A 16,704-nucleotide genomic window follows, 5' to 3' on the forward strand; every position below is an offset into this window, starting at 1 on the left:
AACTCAAGCTTAGAAGAAAAAAGAAGGAATGGAGAAACTTCAACAACGCCAAAACCCAACTTTGCTTCGATCAAAAGGAAGCTTTCAGAGTGTTCTACCTTTTTATCAAAGGGACATGGGTGAAAAAATCAATGGATCTAGGTGCATTTGTAGAGAGAAAGTGAGTTTTTGAGAGAGAGGGTCTCAACTTAGGATTTTTAGAAAGTTTACAGAGAGAGAGAGAGATGAAAAAGTGAGCCAAAAATGTGACTTTACGAACTGATATACACGCAGACTACTCGAGTGCAAGAAGTGTCACTCGAGCGACCAGAGACAATAAGTGAGACCACTCGAGTACAAGAATGGTCACTCGAGCACGCAATGCACCCTCCCAGTAGTTCAAACCTTTAAAATTTTTCTCAAGCGTAAGAAATGTCGCTCATATATCAAACTCTTAGTAGTTTTGTAGACTATAAAAGAACGATCGAGAGTAAGAAGCGTCGCTCGAGAGAACGAGCAAAATTCTAGGCAACATAGTTTTGAAAAGAGTAACTCCTAGCCTGTTCCAAACATGGTAATGATACTCCAACTCAATGAGGAATAAGGGAAATAAGACACGGACAACCATATAAGACAATGAAACCCAAATTTATATGACAATGAAATACAAATCCAGAACATCAAATGGGTCAAGTCTAAACTAGAATCGCTATAATCTCCTTCCCTTAAGGAATTTCGTCCTCGAAATTTTAAATCTACAACAAAACCATGTTTAAACCAATTACGACAATGATAGTAAATCAAATTCATCACCATGACCCATCCATCGGTCATTCATTTTCATACCAATGGTAAACAATTTCTCAATAGTGAATATACAATTCACATTTCCAAAACATATACAATGTTTATACTACATTAACATAACAAAACATTCAATAAATGTTGAAACATCAACAAATAGGTCCAGATACTTCCCACGGATTTCCAACTCATGCTCCCAAGTTGTTTCCTCAATCTTGTTATGTCTCCACAACATCTTTACAAAAGAAACTATCTCATCATGCAAGACTTGGTCTCGAGTATCTAAAACTCTAACCAGTCTCTTCTCATATGAGATATCCTCATATACCTTAAGCTTGGTCCAATCCAACATGTGTGATGGATCTGACTCATACTTCCGAAGCATAAAGATATGAAACACGTCATGAACCCCAGAAAACTGTGGCGGCGAGGCGATATGCTACCTCCTCAATCCGCTATAGTATCTCAAAAGGCCCAATAAATCTAGGAGACAACTTCCCACTCTTCCCAAACCTCATCTAGGTGATATTTCCCAAAAGACATAATCTCTTACCTCAGATAATAACAGTCTCCTCCTATGGTCGACATAAATCTTCTGACGACTCTAAGCTGAAACTAACCTCTTACGAATAAGTGTAACCTTCACGGTCATTTCCCAGACTAACTCTGGACCCAACATAAGTGCGTCACCCACCTCGGTACAACACACGAGATCTACATGGTCGGCCATACAGGGCCACAAAAGGTGCCATGCCAATGCTCACTTGAAAGCTGTTGTTATAAGCAAACTCCACTAAAGGAAAGTGCTTCTCCCATGACACTTTAAAGTCAAGAACGTAACCCCAAAGCATATCCTCCAGGATTAGAATGGTATGCTTTGACTGCCCATCAATCTTAGAATGATAAACGGTGCTAAAAGTCAACCTAGTGCCCAAGGCATTCTGTAGGCTCCACTACAACCGAGCTGTGAAACACGGATTTCTGTCCAAAACAATAGTCACAAGAACCCCGTGAAGTCGAACAATGTCCATAACATAAAGGTCAGCTAGAAAATCTATTGAGCCACTCGTGCGCATAGGTACAAAGTACACTGACTTAGTTAACTAATCAACTATCACCCAAATGGCATCATTACCCGGTTGAGTCCTCGAAAGACCCACAATAAAATCCATCGTGACATGCCCTCACTTCTACTAGGCTATAGGCAAAGGTTTCAACAAACCCGCTGGCCTCTTATGCTCGGTATTCACATGTTGACAAGTATGGCACCTTGATACAAACACAACTACGTCCTTCTTCATCTCCGTCTACCAAAACTAGCGACTAAGGTCATGAAACATCTTTGCGCCTCTCAGATGCACCGTAAGGCGCGAATGGTGGAACTCTAGGTGTACGTCCTCTCTGCAAGACTCTAGCATGAAAAGGCGATTAAGGTATCTAATACTCGAGTCAGAAAACACATTCAAGCCTTTTTCTACTTTCCCACTAGAGATCTTCTCCGGAGGGATCCTACGTCATGATTACCCCTATATGCTTCTATAAGTCGGCTCACAAGTGTAGGTTATGCAACTACAGTAAACAAAATTGCCGACTCAATGGACTCACCAAGATGCAAGTCGAACTCGCCAATAGTGCCCAACATCTCCTATTCCCGAATGACAATACTAGCTACACTGCTAAAGGGCTTCCTACTCAAAGCATCAACCACTATGTTGGCTTTCCGAGAATGGTAATGCAATTCAAAATCGTAATCCTCTATAAACTCCATCCACCTTCTCTGCCTCAGATTCAAATCCTTCTGTGAAAATAGATACTTCAAACTCTTGTGATTGGAGAATACCTCAAACCTCTCACTATACAAATAATGTCTCCAAATCTTTAAGACAAAGATGACTGCTGCTAGCACTAGATCATGAGTTTGATAGTTTCTCTTTGTGTGTGTTTAACTGACGTGAGCCATAGGCTACTACCTTCTCCTTTTGCATCAAGACACATCCCAAAACCTTCCCGAGACACATCACAATACACTGAATAGCCCGAACCCCTCTCTAGAACAATCAACACTAGAGCAGCAGTAAGTCTAAACTTAAGTTCTTGGCATGACTTTTCACAAGTTTCACTTCATACAAACTTAATTCCTTTCCTCGTCAGTCTAGTCAAAGGTGAGTCTAACCTAGAGAAATCCTTAACAAAACAATAGTAATACCTGGCTAACCATAAAAAACTTTGAATCTCAAAGGCATTCTTAGGTTGTTCCCAATCTTTTATTGCTTCTATTTTGAAAGAATCTACAGTCACCCCATCCCCGGATACCACATGACCTAAGAATTTCACTTCTTTCAACTAGAATTCACACTTCTAGAACTTAGCATACAACCTGTGGGCTCTAAGTAACTCAAGCACAATCCGCAAGTGTTCCTCATGCTTCTCCTCAGAGAGTGAGTAAATCAAAATGTCATCAACAAAGACAACCACAAAATGATCTAGGAACTCACAAAAGATCCAGTTCATCAAATCCATAAACAAGGGTGGTGCATTGGTCAATCCAAAATGCATCACCAGGAACTCATAATGGTCATACCGCGTACGTAATGTCATTTTCTGGATATCCTCCTTCTTCACTCTCAATTGGTGATAACCCGATCTCAAGTCTATCTTAGAAAAGCAACAAGACCCCTTTAACTGGTCATACAAATTATTTGTACGAGGCATTGGGTACTTGTTCTTAACAGTTACCCGGTTCAACTTCCGATAATCTATACAAAGTCACAATGTGTCATCCTTCTTCTTGGCAAAGAGAGCCAGTGCTCCACAAGGCAAAGTACTAGGGAATATAAAGCCTTTATCTAGTAATTCTTGGAGTTGAATCTTCAACTCATTGAACTCGGCGGGCGCAAATCTATACGGTGCCATGTAAATTGGTGTTGTGCCAGACACTCAATCCCACAGTGAGACCCTCAGGAAGGACGTTTGGGTATTCACAAACTACCTACGGTAACTCAACTAGGGTTATATCACTCTCAATACCCAAGAATGTAGCAAGAAGGAGACTAAGCTTGCCCCGACCACGCGGATCACACACTGGAAACAAGGCTCTATCAACTCTGTCCCCTAAGAAATAAAAACAATCACCACTCAAGATACATACAGTAACCCTCTAATGGTAACAATCTATAACAGCCCAATAGGATGACAACCAATCCATACCTAATATAATATCAAAACTTGACATATCAATCAACACAAATGCAAAAGAAAGTCGGCGATCGACAACCTCTATTTCACAACCCCGGCACGCCTGGCCCAACACAACCTCACCACCGACTGGTGACTCTACCCTGAGTGGAGATACTAACCTAGCCACTTCTAAGCCAAATGTCAATGCAAATGCAGACAAGATAAAAAAAATGGGATGCACCTGTATTAATCAATACATTGGCAATAGAAGTACACAACAAGAAGTTGCCTCTCACTACCAAAGGCACTGGCACTAAATTTGGCGTGGTAACAGTATACACACGCCCTGTAGCTCTCTACTCTACTTGCTCACCCCTCGAAGCATAAGTCTACTGCATAGATTAAGTTGAAGAGGCCCCTTAATTGGCCCTTGAGGCTTTGCTGACTATGCAGGCTGATGGCTCTAGGTCTGCCTCTGGCCAGATGTACCAGAGGTGCCACTCGACTGAGGACAAAACGTCAACACATGCCTTAACTGCCCACACTAATAACAGGTAGGCAGCTACCCTCTTCCCTGATTCTGGCTTTGAGAACGAACCGCAGACGGTGTAGACTATTGCCCTCATCCCTTTTGTGGGCAAATTACCGACTTGTGACCTAGCTGGCCACACTTAACTCGAACTTGGTACTGGAAAAATGGACCTAGACTGTGCTTCCTGGGACTACTGTGGGTTGGAACCCCTCTGTCTCTTTCTGTCTCGAGTCTCTCCTTGAACCTTCTGACTCCTCCACCTCGAACCTCTCATCATCTCCTCCTCGGTCTAAATCGCGGTCTCTAAGTGAGCTACCGCCTCCACAAGATGACTGTAATCCCTAATTATAGATGCGGCCACCTTGAAAAGGAGTCAGGTCCTTAACCTCTTCTCAAACTCCAAGCAATAGCGTTCCTCCGTCGCCACAAGCTCTAGTGCAAACCTTGATAAACTAGTGAAGGTAGCCTCAAACTCGGCCACCAGTGTGTTCAACTTTTTGAGCTTCAAGAACTACTCCCTTAACTTCTCCCTCATAGCGGGAGGCAAAAACTTGTGTTGGAAGGCTTTGACAAAGGCCTCCCAAGTCACCCTAATGCGCCCCCATACAAACTTCCACCAATGACCCGCATCTCCCTTCAACTGGAAATATGTCAAAGTCACCCTCAACCCATAGTCATCGATGCCAAGCATCTCGAATGTCTTCACCATTTACTTCAACCACTCATCTGTCTTCAATGGCTCCTTCAGATCCTTTAAAAACTCATCTGGATTAGACCGGAAGAAGTCCCTCTTCAAGAAAGATGGCCTTGTCCCTGTTACTTGTGCCTGGACTTGATTCTCAGCTCTAAGAATGTCCATGGATTCCCACAAGATTCTGGCCATTTCACGGGCCAAAGCATTCATGACCTACTAACTAACTGGTTCGACCACACTTGTTTGACCAACCCCTTCCTCCGGCACCAAAATTTCTTTCGGTAAAGGCACCTCCTACCATCTAGGCCTGCCATGCCTACTACCACCACGTCCACATCCTGACATCCTAATGAAGGTAACAGCAGAGATTAGCACATTTACAAATGTGTCGAAACTAACTCACTCGTGTCCTAAAGCAATGGACAATAATTAATTCACTCCACATAAGCACGTAGTCACATATAATGATCGTCCTGTGACATTGCCAAAGTTCCAGTTAGAAATAGTAGTGATCAAATGCTCTTCTAACTGGACTTCTAGAAACTTGTAGATCCAATCAACATCTTAGAAATAAAATTCCATATCCATTTACCCACATAAACATTTTATCACATAGCATACCATACATACAAATATCTCTATCAAGCGAGATAAACCCATTGTGGTAAGAATCATTTCCCATGTACCCAAAGTAATCAAACTCGTACACTCTGATACCAAGTTGTAATGCTTCGAAATAATTACACTAGGACCATCCACAATATTAATAAATAACAATACCATACTGAAGACAATAACCTTTACATTTCATATAGTCCCGTGGTACAAAAAGTAGCACATGCAATTATATATTCATAAGTCCTAGCCCTGAATCTATAGCCTGTGTTACAAATTAAAGATATGAAATAAGATTTAAAACAAATAAGAAATGCCCTGAAGGCTTACAACTTTCCAAGACAATTCCTGGTTACAGCAAAACAGATTTAAACCCAATACAATTAAAGTCCTTGGCTTGCATAAAATAAATACAATAACACGCAAAATGAAGCCTTAAGCTCAAAGACCTCCCATGCTATTGCCTTGGCGAAGGCATATCATTAATACCTGAATATGGTTTTTCCCACATAGGGTGATCCAAAGTCCAATAGAGATACTACAACACAATTTATAAATCTTAACAATATTATAAGGTGAATGCATATGCAATGCCCGTGCCAAACATTTTTATTTCTCTTTTCCAAAACCGTGTAATGCCAAGTTTATATCTCAATTCATTATATCATTTCCTTTATAATAGAAAATAGGGCAATGAATACAACATTGTGAATCTCTGGGACGTGTCTGCAAGTAGGCTACAAGCACTACCGATTTGTCATTTTCATCAGTATTAACTGGAAGGCCTGACACCTAACCATCGGGTTTTTGGACTTTCACAAAGGACATTTCAGCCAACATAATACCACAACTACACTCATACCCAGATTCACCAAGGTATTCACACATTTTTCTCAAAACAACAACATTTTCAAATATGTTAAATATGTAACAATGCACAATACAATGGATGAGAAAATAGTTTCAATTCTCCTAATTCTTATGCAATTTCTACAATAATCATAGCTATCCGCCACCGATAGCCCGAAATAGATATCTCTAAACAGATAAATAATTTCCATAAAGATAAACTTTCCAAAAATCTCAAGATGGGAGTGATGATATATATCCAACTCCGCCATCCTCATCAACGTCATTCCAATTCCACATTTCCAATATCAATTCCATTTATCCTTACAAAATCAACATTTGAAATCTTTATGGCAAAACCCACTTTTCTTTATAAATCAATCCCCAGGATAAAGCGCACTATTTTATCATAACTCATCCTCATTTACAATACCATAACCATTTCCAAGAATCCATTTGAAAACCTATCTTTTGATTTTTAACTTAATACCCTAGATTTGTCCAAAAATCCCCAAATCACAATATTGTTTTAGAAATAGCAAATAACTAAAAATCATAAGAAAATATGGAGAATATCTACCTCAAGCTTAGAAGACAAGAGAAGGAATGGAGAAACTTCAATAATGCTGAAACCCAACTTTGCTCCAATCAAAAGGAAGCTCTCGGAGTGTTCTACATTTTTGTCAAAGGGACACGGATGAAAATATCAATGGATCTATGTGTATTTGTAGAGAGAATGTGAGTTTTAGAGAGAGAGGGTCTTAACTTAGGGTTTTTAGAAAGTTTAGAGAAAGAAAGAAAGATGAAAAGGTGGCCCAAAAATGTGACTTCGAGCGACCAGACACAATAAGTGAGACCGCTCAAGCGCAAGAATGGTCGCTCGAGCACGCAATGCACCCTCCCAGTAGTTCAAACCTGCAAAATTTCACTCAAGTGAAATAAATGTCACTCAAGCGCAGATATCAAACTTTCAGTAGTTTTGCATACTGTAAAAGACCGCTTGAGCATAAGAAGCGTCGCTCGAGCAAACAAGCAAAATTCTAGCAGTATAGTTTTGAAAAGACTAACTCCAAACCTGTTCCAAACACGACAATGATAATCTGATAGCCAAACTCAATTAGGAATAAGGAAAAAATAAGACATGAACAACCATATAAGACAATGAAACCCAGATCCCGAACATCAAATGGGTCAAGTCTAAACTAGAATCACTATATTTTTAGTGCATTAGGTTGTCTAATTTCTATTGTGAGAGGCTTGTGGTTCCAACAACATCCATAAGGCCAGTTGTGGGACCCACAGGCCTCTCGCATCTGTGCAATGGACAAAACTTTTTTTTTTTTTTTTCCGTTTCTTTGAAGATCTTCAATTTGACCTGATTAGTCTCACTAAGATGTTTGGCATTCACTTGAAAAAGTTATAATTTTTTTCTAAACCTTTTTTGTGGAATAATCTAAAAATTAAAATATATAAAAAAAATCAAAATTCAAAAACGTCAATGAAGACCCCAGAAAAAAAAAGAAGGCCAACTATTTTTACTTCTTTTTTTTTATTGAATTTTTTTTCAAATTTATTTATTTATTTACTTTTTGGTTCATCTAATCGTGTAGATTCTAAAATTTAAAGATTTTTATTTTTATTTTTATTTTTTATAAATTCACTAAAGATGAGAAAAGTAAAAAAAAAAAAAAAAAGTTGGTAAAAAGCCAATGCCAAATGAAATGACCTGGAACCTAACTAAACTTCAAAGAACATTTCCATAACTAAGATTTGAAAATCTCTCTCTCTCTAACAAATCTCTCTCTAAAAACCTCCCTCCCCGGCCTCTGTTTGGGCTGGCCGGCCGCCGCCTTTGGCTATGGCGGTCGGCTGGCCTAGCTCGCTTTCGGCGTTTGCCTGTTTGTTTTTTCTTTAAATAAACTTGAATCCCTCATTTTCCCCACCTAGGCGTGTTTTATGTTGCTGCGGGGGTCGTCCAGGTTTTCTCCAGGGGCCGTTGGGTTTGCGATTCAACCTTGTTACTGCTGATGCATCAGGGGCCGTTCAGGACTTTCATTCGAGCGCTTTCTGGCGAGTAGGAGCTTGAGGGGTGCTCTCTGGTTCAGTTTGGTGGAGAAGTATTGAAGCTCTGTTTGGGCAGAAACATGAGTGTCGTAGGCGATCCAGTTCTGTTCGGTTGTCACTCAAGCGTTCCTTCTCGCGTGAGAGTTTGAGGGGTGAACTTCCATTTGTATGGAGGTGTCCCAGCGGGTGGTCGGTGTTCGGTGGGTGTGTGGATCCGCGGTGTGAGATAGAAGATCTGTCCAAAGATTTTCTATCAGCCTCGGCAGTTAGGATGTTATCCGGGAGTGGAGCTGCAGCAGCATAGGTGTGGGCTGCAGCAGAGGCGCCGTTACTGCTGATGCATCAGGGGCCGTTCACGACTTTCATTCGAGCGCTTTCTGGCGAGTAGGAGCTTGAGGGGTGCTCTCTGGTTCAGTTTGGTGGAGAAGTATTGAAGCTCTGTTTGGGCAGAAACATGAGTGTCGTAGGCGATCCAGTTCTGTCCAGTTGTCACTCAAGCATTCCTTCTCGCGTGAGAGTTTGAGGGGTGAACTTCCATTTATATGGAGGTGTCCCAGCGGGTGGTCGGTGTTCGGTGGGTGTGTGGATCCGCGGTGTGAGATAGAAGATCTGTCCAAAGATTTTCTATCAGCCTCAGCCGTTAGGACGTTATCCGGGAGTGGAGCTGCAGCAGCATAGGCGTGGGCTGCAGCAGAGGCTTAGGCGTGGTTTTGGGTGTGAGTAGTTCGGGTGTGAGCAAGAAGAAGACCTGGTGGGCGATGATCAGTGGGTGTTGTTCTGTCTTCAGTAGGGGAGTTGCCGCAGCATCGAGTCTCCTGGTGGTGGCTATGGAGTATTCTCGATGGTGTGGGCATTGGGAGGTGGGAGTTGCAGCAGCTAGGGGTGACGTGGGCAGCAGCTCAGGAGTGGTTGTAACAGTAGAGGCGTGGGTTGTTGGTGCAGCAGAGGCATGAGGGCTTTGGGAGTTGTAGCAACAGAGGAGTGGGCCTTGGCAGAGGGGTGGTTTGTTGATTAGATGTTGTTTTGGTGTGGTTCGTGCTGCTTTGGGTGTTTTGGTTTAGTTTATTTTTTAGTTTGGTTTGGGTGTTTTGGTGGGTTGATTATGTGTGGTTTCATGTATTTTAATTTTCTAGTTAAGTTCTTCTTAACTTTTTTGTTTAAAAAATTGAGAGGCATAGGGGTTGGTTGTATGGATGCGTATAGCAGTATTAGGGGTATTTTTATACTTCCGAACCTCTTTCGATACATGTCATCTTCCTGTACCTTTAATTTCATGCTGTTAAATGAAATTTTTCTTTGCTGATAAAAAAAATGAAACGACCTAGCTCCTTCATTACAAAATGTGTAAAATTGATAACACATCTTCTAATGTTTAAAAGTCATAAAACAAAAACTATTTAAGTATAATTCAGCATTGGTATAAAATTTTAAATCTAAAAAAGAAGATAGCTTATACAAATCCGATTGAATATCAAAATTTGATCCATTAGTTTTTCGTAATGCATAGCATATTACCACTATTTTTTATTTTTTTTATTGTAATTGATATACCATGCTAAGTCTATATTGGGACCAAATTAATGGAATTAGGAAGGCTTACAGAACTCGAATCACAGGGTGATGGTTGACGAACAACAGGCTCTATGTTTTTCTCATTGACAGATCTTCTATCACTAAACAATTCTTGTGGCTTTGGAGAAGCAAAACCACATGATGGTTCCAGAATTTGATTACGGTAAAGTCCATCAATACACTGCAAATGCAAATAATGAATTTTTATTAGCTTAGTATCTAAGTAAGGCACAAAATAAGATAATGGAAAGGTTTGTAGAACAGACTATAACATATATATATATATATATATCATTTTAGAAAAGTTAGGGAACAAGAAAATTTTTTCATTAAAAATGATCATGAAAGATTTATGATCTTTGGATTACCTTGATTAGTGTGTGGTGCTTTATTCTAAGTGTAATCCAAAGGTCACAAAGCTTTCATGATTATTTTCATGAAAGGTTTTTCATAACACCTAGCATTGCTGATATCATTTTATTTACCTGAGAGTAAGCTTGATAATCCTGCAAACACCGTGCATTGCTGGGATCTATATTGAAATACTCTCCTTGACAACTTCTCTGCAATGACTGAAAAAAGAATAAAAAGAAATAAGGAACAAGATTGCTTTTAGGAGGTCATGGATTCAAATATGTTCTCTCTCCTTATCTTTGCCATTGGGGAATCAATCTATTTTGTCTATTTTTCTCTACGAATGAAATAGTCGCACGTGATTAGGAAGAGTTCGACTATATTAGTTTTTGTGACAATTCATTGCAATAAATTAAGGTTTTAGAGACAAAACTTCAGGATTTTAGGGATGAAATATTTTTTTTACCAAAAGTATCATTATTATATTTTTTTTTTCCTTAAAAGTGCATTTATTAGCGACAATTTAATTTTTTTTTTTTTGACTTTTTGGGACAACATTTTAACGACTATTCTTGCGAATACATGAATTGGTCACCAAGTGTTTTTTGCAACAAAATTTTCCCTTTTGGAGATAAAAATAAAAATAAATAAAATAAATTTCATTCCTAAAACTCTTATTTGTTGTAGTATGAGGTCACATGTGATTGGGGGGTATTTTTTACCATATAAGTTTTTGGGACAGTTGTGATTTATTATCATAGCTAATGAAATAACATTATGCATGATATTTGAGTGGATTTTGGAAAGAGAGGAACGGGATTCATTTCAAAGTAGTAAAGCACCTTGTAGAGTTCATCTGAAACAAGTCCCATTCCATGTGCAAATGGGATTGCATAATTTCTATCATCTGGAGTTGTTAATGGGTTGCCAAGTAAGTATCCCTGAAACCATTTCAGAACCACAACAAAAACACTTTGTAAATTTGTAAAGCATTAAAAACAAACTTTGAAAGGATAAATTACACGACTGGTCCCTCTAGTTTGAATGAAATTTCATTTTGGTCCTTGTAATTTTAAGGGTTTTTTAGAAAGAGACCCCCTAAACTATTGAAAAGTCCCACTTTGACACCCTAAACTATAAAATCACACAAATGGATCCCTCCTATATTGTGCAATATCACTTTACCCCTAAATTATAAAAGTGCACAAATGGATTCCTCAAATTATTGGTGTGTTTTACTCTGACCCCTTTCGTTAGGGGGTCCAATTTGTATGTTTTTATAGTTTAGAGGGTTCATTTGTACACTTTTATAGTGTAGAGGGACAAAGTGATATTTCTCAACAATTTAGAGGGTCCATTTGCATCCTTTTATAGCTTAGGGGCTCAAATAAGTTAGGGGTCTTTATTGAAATAACCCTAGTTTTAATTTGAACAATTTGGTCCTTATACTATTAATTTTGTTGCAATGTGGTCCCGTGGTCATGCGTTGTTAATATTTTGAATGGAAAAAATCATGTACAAAACTTAAAACAAACAATAAAGACCACCAATGTAATGAATATATTACACTGATAGTCCTTGTAGTTTGTTTTGAATTTCACATTGGTCTCTCTAGTTTTTGTTTGCACAAAAATTGTCTAAGCAAGGAGGTTTGGGATGTGGGCTTGCCAAGACAAAGTATTGCTTATATGAAAATGGATCTGACTTCTTTTTAGGAGATTGTACAAGCCCCAAGGTAATAAAAGCCTCTTGGATCTTTACTCACCTCAATGAAGAAGACTTAAAATCTCCTAAAGGTTGTAAATTAGGAAGAAAAGTTGGTCAAAGGAAACAGAAACAAAAACAATAAACTGCCAACCTTAATGTACTAAAATGGATTGAACATACAAAAAGTGACAAAAACATGTTTAAATAAAAAAACAATTGACTTATAACGGATTGTAATCATAATTGAAATAAGAAAAATCAGCCATGAATGACAAAAGTAATCTAAAATGGCATGGATGTCAATGACATTGATGCCTAACAACTAAACTACGACACATGTGCCTTAAAAATGAACTACTGCTAAATTGACATTGATGTCGTTGAGTGTTTTATTTTATTTTATTTTATTTTATTTTATTTTTGTTTTGAGTTAGTGTCAATGCCTTGAACTTACTTGTGCTTGTAAATGGCCTTTTATAGCCATTGGGTCAACCTTCTAAACTATTTGGCCTTTTTTAACCAGGAACAAGCCAGACAGTGTAGGAGCTTGTTCCTGGCTTACTTGTGCTTATTTGGGCTTTTATAGCCGTTGGGTCAACCTAGCATCCATAGAGCCAACCTAGCATCCAGTTAACCAAATTTGTTGGAGGTATTGAAAGAAGAATATCTCTCAACTAATTCCTATAAAATAGGAAACCATCACCACCCTTATCAGATAAGCACTTAGATAAAATCACCCAGAACTTTCACTTTCATAGATCACAAGCGCCATGTGTCATCTCCTAATTTGGCTATTCCTCCTAGAAAATCACCTCAGGGGTAGCTTTATCAAACTTGCCAAATCTACTTAAATTACCATGAATATTCATTTGTTTGAATGCTAGCATCATCTGATTAGGCGGTCATTTTCGGGGCAAACAATATTTCCCTCAAATGTTTCCTCTATAATGTTCAATTAAGAGGAGACATTTGATTGATTTCCACTTCTGGAATCGTTTTTTAAGTGTGGAGATCTGAAAAGGGAGGTCCCAGTAGCTGTACACTTCTTCAGGCAACTTGCCTGATGTCTCGCTCACGATGTGTGGGATCAATCGGGGGTGCAATGTGAGATACGAGCGAATGGTCTAGATTTAGCATATCCGATAAAAATCCACTTATCAAACGTAAGTGCTAAATGTAAATCAAACATTAGACACGGATTTAGTTTGGGAGTATAGGTATGAGGGGGGAAATATCATTAATTGAGCACTCCCACTCACCCGATCAAAGATTCGCCTCTATTAGTTCTTGATATAAGAATTATTAACACAATATGATCGTATAACCCAATTATTAGTGCTATGTTTACTATGTGAAACACACAAGTATAGATCAGATCACCTACATTAGAATACTCTAATCGCTCGCGATTTGAAAAGGGTTTGGAAGTAGAAATCTCATAAAAATATGAGACAACTAACGTGGGAAGAGATAATAATCATTCCAACTTGGGAAATAAGGCATCCACGCAACGAACAATCATCAAGATATATCACATAAGTACGTAGCCTTATGGTAGTATGCTAGACATAATAAAGAGCAAACACATACAGGATGCAATAGAAAGGGGCAAGGCTCACTTAGTACCCCTCTGCAACATGTCATGAGTGTAAGGGCTTAGAAATCCATACATGATCCTAGATGCCATAATCCAGGGGATGATATGCAATGGAATAAAAAGGAGACTCACTGGGTACTCTAGCCGAGTGTGACATAAAACAAAATGGTTAGAAAAGATGCACGATCCTAGATACGATAATCTACAAAATGCAAACACACACATGGAATAAATCTTACGGGCCTAATCACAACTGAGATGACAAGCTAATCACCAAGGAAAGCATACCACATAACGATATTTACCAAAACATAATTATTTGGGCTCGGATACATGATCCTAATTTAATCATGTGAATACCATCATGACAACTCAATAATCAAAGCAAAATAAATAAACTTAAAACTAGAGAGAGAGAGAGAGAGAGAGCGTAGAGAGAAAAGAAACATGTTTCAACACATTTGATTATGAACTACCTGAATCCATGAAAAAGAGGTTTGAGAGGGTAGGTTCAATCTATCCTTGTGGAGGAAACTATGCTTGGGTTTTTCAAGATAATAATAATGATTAAAGCTTGGAAAATCAAGGCAATAACAGGCACCTTAGTGAGAGTGAGGAGCTTCTACCCCTCAGACATAGAAAATGGTAAAAATTACCCAAATCCATGAAAAAGAGTAGGGAGAGGGGAGAATCAACTCGTTCTCTCTAAAGAAAGTCGTGATTATGCTTTTATAACATCAAAATCAATGAAACGATAAAATAAACAAGGCTCCGACGAGGATAGAGAGACTCTTACGCTCTAACACATGAAAAATGGTATAAACTACCCAAATTCATGAAAAAGAGTGATGAGGGGGGAGATCCCATTTATTCTCATAGAGAAAACCTTACCTAGCTTTCTATAGCAACAAAAATCAATAAAGTAATAAAATGAAACAAACTCTAATGAGAATGGAGGGATTTTACCCCTCAAACACATGAATAAGGGTATAAACTACCCAAATCCCTAAAAATAGATAATGAGAGAGGAGAATTAGACCATTCTCATAGAGGAAACCATGCTCGGGCTTCTAACCCATAATAAAGCAAGAAAAACAAGTTGGACCTGGCCAAAGTCTCTATACAGGCCTAAATTACTACAAAAAATGGGTAGAGAAAGAGAGGATCCAACTAATCTATCAACAATAGCCCAACAACCATCTTAACATCTCAAGAAGATTTCAAAAAGAGAGGAAAAGGGATAGAAGATGAAATAAAATGGAAGTAAAGATTACGTCCAAAGCTAGCAGAGATAGGGCCTAAGTTGGTTACAAACACCAATCCAAGCTTCCTCAAGCTGATGAAGATCTCTAGCTCCAAATCTTTAAGCCAAATGATAAAGAAGAGACTCCAAGTGTATAGGTATCTTAGGTATGTGTAAAGTTCAATGTTCCTTAGATTTAAACCTAGAATCAACAAATTTTTTTAAAAAAAATTCACCAACCCCTCACCCCTCCAAAAATGAATGATTATATAGGCTTGGGATGCTTAGAATATGCCATTTGGGCCTCAAGGATCTGGATGGCATATTCCAAGATGCTAGGGGACACCTCATGAGAAATCTATTAGGCAATTGTTGGTGGACTTAGGCAAACAAAAATTTGTATGGCTAGCCTAAAGTGGTTCGTTGTGTTTTTCTCGAAAAAATGTGTCAAAGCAAAAAGGGTATTTAGAAAGAAGTACTCCAATCATGTTTATCCTTGCCAAAGTTGTCCGTCTTGTTTCTAAAAAATTGTCCGACCGATCACATCCCGCCCAGCCACACTTTTCCCATAATGTTTCCTCATCTTCTCACTCATTCCGGCTTTCTAAGCTCACCTTTCTGAAAAATAAATAAATACTTTTTAGAAAACATAACTTTGGAAATAGCCGAAACAATGAGAAGGTATCACTTACCTTACGAAAATCATTTTGAAAAATAGGTTTGAAGGTATGGAAAACTCTTAGGCCAAAATGTGTATAGGAATGTTCATCTCTCTTCATCTATGACTTGTGCTTGAACTGATCTTTGCTTTCATCATCGGAAGCTCTTCACGGAACGCCCAAGTCTTAAGGCTAGTAAAAATTGGGGTCTCTCCAATATGCTTTTATTAAGATCTCCAGAAATGACACTCAACAAGTACTTCTGCATCTTTACTAGACCTTTTGGATTAAGTCTTACAGATTTGTCAGTCATTTTGGATTACCTCTCGCAAATTTGACAAGACTTCATCATGATCTTCTGAATCCTTATCAAACCTTTTGAATTAGTTCTTGCAGACTTGATATGCCTTCATCAAGACATTCTCAACTACCTTCTGCAGGCCTAACAAGGCTTCATCAAACCCTTCTAAATTTTGAATGCCTCTTAAGTATACACCATGACCGTTGACCTCCTTATCCAAGCTTAGGCATTCACAAATCAATAGCTGAACTCTTTCGTTCTCGTTTCTCTCAACCAAGCTTGGGTGAGTTCCTTACAAAATAAGGTTGAAGTGGACATCTAATTCTTCTAAGTGAAACTCCAAACATACTCTAAGGAGGCCTGCTCAATGTGCTAGAACGTTTGAAATGTTGCTTAGACTTGAAACTTCTATTAGGCCTTTTTTGACATTCTAAAAAGCCAAAACTCTTGCGTGAAACGTCTACTAAACTGTAAGGCCTATTCATTGGGCTACAAAGCCTAAAGTACTTGTTAGGCTTGCAAAAGATATTGGGCCTTCTCAAACATTCTAAAAGGCC

At 38.7% G+C, this 16,704-nt stretch overlaps 1 protein-coding gene across 2 annotated transcripts in view; it reads right to left on the bottom strand.

Annotated features, from left to right (window-relative positions):
• The window catches only part of LOC114263769 (serine carboxypeptidase-like 7), a 33,358-nt gene that overhangs the window by 6,572 nt on the left and 10,082 nt on the right, over positions 1–16,704 (bottom strand). For both annotated transcript variants that reach the window (XM_082874024.1, XM_082874025.1), the window contains exons 7-9: positions 11,483–11,581; positions 10,772–10,858; positions 10,315–10,467 (exon numbers count right to left, since the gene is read on the bottom strand). In XM_082874024.1, the coding sequence (XP_082730150.1) occupies positions 10,315–10,467; positions 10,772–10,858; positions 11,483–11,581 (339 nt within the window). The remainder of the gene's footprint in view (positions 1–10,314; positions 10,468–10,771; positions 10,859–11,482; positions 11,582–16,704) is intronic.

Source organism: Camellia sinensis, chromosome 6 (assembly GCF_055761805.1).
Source record: "Camellia sinensis isolate YWXY chromosome 6, ASM5576180v1, whole genome shotgun sequence".
In the NCBI taxonomy this organism is placed as follows: Eukaryota; Viridiplantae; Streptophyta; class Magnoliopsida; order Ericales; family Theaceae; genus Camellia; species Camellia sinensis.